Here is a 2,376-nt window from a genome sequence, read left to right on the forward strand (position 1 = left end):
AGAGCCCCATGTAATTTTTTGTACTGTAACTGGTGGAAGAGGGACAAAGCTCTAAGGTTACACCTGCATTAGGAACACTGATAGAAGTTACACCAACGTTGTGACTCAGACATAGCCAATATTTCCACTCCATCAATTTCTCAGGCCGTCTGGAATGTAAAAGCTACACATATTAATAATTAATATGCTATGTACGGTGGGGCATTTTTTAACATCCAGGATATTTATTCTGCATAGTGTGCATAGAGCTTCAAAGGACAATTTACATGCAAGATGCATTAATAGGAGACTGGAGGTTTCAAAAACAAATGGTGGGGTTCACATGTCTAATAAAAAGTGTTTAATGTCATTTTAGATCCTTTATAATACCTTGCCTAATCTCCAACTGCTGCTCTGGAAGGGTAAAGGTTTGCTACATGTGTTCCACCTTTTCTATCTGCCCTGCAAAAATATCTGGTGGACATCTCTGATGATGCAGGATACCAGCATTTAGGCATCTGCACACTTCTAAATCCTTTTGCTGATAGTACACTTTCCAGAGAATGAAGCAAATATGAGCATGAAGGAAATACTAAAAAAATTAAAAGCATACTTTGGCAATCCTGGAGCTTGATATCATATTTATAATCAATGCTTGTCTGATCAGTTCTTGCAAGAGGAATATCTTCATAGTGCGGTGAAGAAATGCTTGAAAAATCAACAGTGGTAAATGGCTTTATGTCAAAGGAATGTGTATGATCATCCATTGCAGACAGATCCACTGGACTAATTCCAAAATTAATGGGCCAAAACGGCATTTCTGTGTCAACCATTGTAATTCCTGAAAAGAAAAAAAACAACAAAACAAACATTTCAAAAGAAGCTAGTTTTCTCTGTAATGAGTTCGGGCCTGAGCTGAGGTCCAGTTGTCTCATGTACAAAGGATTGAGATGCAGACTCACAATCCCGTGTAGGTTTTAGGGGAACATTTTGGCCCCATCTATCATTTGGCTTGACTTTGTCACCATATAATGCATTCGACTGTATAGTAACATTGCATGGATAACACTGGGCAGTTAACCCAGCTTTGCAGTTCTTCTCAGGAAGGCTCTGATGTCTCATGTCATAAAAGCAAATGAGATTTGCTGGTATCCAGGGCTCAGGCCAACCACAGAAGAGAATGGCTATCTTAAGTATGTGACTAGACTGAACTGAGCTGAGCTGTACTTCAGAAGGCAGCAGAGACTAGTAGGCTCACAGAACAATGGTTCAGTTAGGTGTATAATTGACAAAAATATATGTGTGAAAAATAGCGATCTCAATAATCACGAGTGGCCAAAGGAAAGACAATTATATTTTAATAGTAAGTTTTATAGAACATTTGTATGCTTTAGTAAGCATGCAAGTCATTAAAGAAAAAAAAAGAAACACTAATGTAAAATTAAAGCAGCATAAATGGAAAAAAAATTTTTCCTTTTTTTTTAAAGACGGATAACACTGACTTTAATTGCATCTCTCAATAGCATGCACATGAACAGAATTAGGAGTCTTCTACAATTAATTTTTCAGTTTTGCAAATTCTAATCATCATTCTTCCCAAGTGCTTGAAAATCTTAAGTTTTTTTATATCAAGGAAAAAAAAAAGTAGTTGTTATTAAATAGTGGTGATTTTCGTCCAAATAACCAGAAATATCTGAAATCTTTAGTTATTCACGTATGTCAAAAGTTTTATCCCAGAGTCTTAAACCCAAGGCTCAAGGAAATTTAATTTATGACTGTCCAAATTCCATATGTATTTATGCAGATCTTGAAAGTAGTAAACAAACAAAAAGCTTCAATCTGCAAAAATCTTCAGCAAATTAAGCAAATTTATATTGAGATATAAAATGTTTTTCCAAGTCCTCTTCTGACAACTGATCCAAAATCCTTGATTTAGACATACTTGAACTATGAAAAAGTTTGTAAGTAACAGCAAGTGTAAAACACTTACTGTTTTATAACTAGGGTCTGTCTTTAATTCACCATGATTTATAAAAAGAACATTCTAATCTAAAAATAGACTAGATGTTATGGAACTAAAATAACTTGCTCACTTTGGCTGTTTAATTTGGACTTTAGACCCAATCAAGTGAGTAGCCTTTAACCTCTAGATAAAAGGAACTTTGATTTGATCTACTTTGAATCAAAACTACTCTGTCACACTGCCAAAACTGTTGCAAAATGGATATAATGGAACAGACCTGCTCTATAATTTTGAAATCATCCTTCCTTTTGACAGGTCAGTAAAACAGTGACTATCCTCCCCACCAACTTTGATGAAGTGCTAAGGCAGTAATGGCTAGAAATGGTTACAGTTGTCTTAATCTTTCCTCAGGAAAGTCACCGTCATTCTTCAGC

The 2,376-nt window shown here is 35.4% G+C and overlaps 1 protein-coding gene across 1 annotated transcript in view; it reads right to left on the reverse strand.

Annotated features, from left to right (window-relative positions):
• The window catches only part of PPARG (peroxisome proliferator activated receptor gamma), a 22,537-nt gene extending 21,725 nt beyond the window's left edge, over positions 1-812 (reverse strand). Inside the window, exon 1 of the mRNA XM_009636635.2 lies at positions 593-812. Coding sequence (XP_009634930.1) covers positions 593-812 — 220 coding nt within the window. The remainder of the gene's footprint in view (positions 1-592) is intronic.
• Positions 813-2,376: the final 1,564 nt, after the last annotated feature.

This window comes from Egretta garzetta, unplaced genomic scaffold, assembly GCF_000687185.1.
Source record: "Egretta garzetta isolate BGI_Z169 unplaced genomic scaffold, ASM68718v1 scaffold553, whole genome shotgun sequence".
Taxonomy (NCBI): Eukaryota; Metazoa; Chordata; class Aves; order Pelecaniformes; family Ardeidae; genus Egretta; species Egretta garzetta.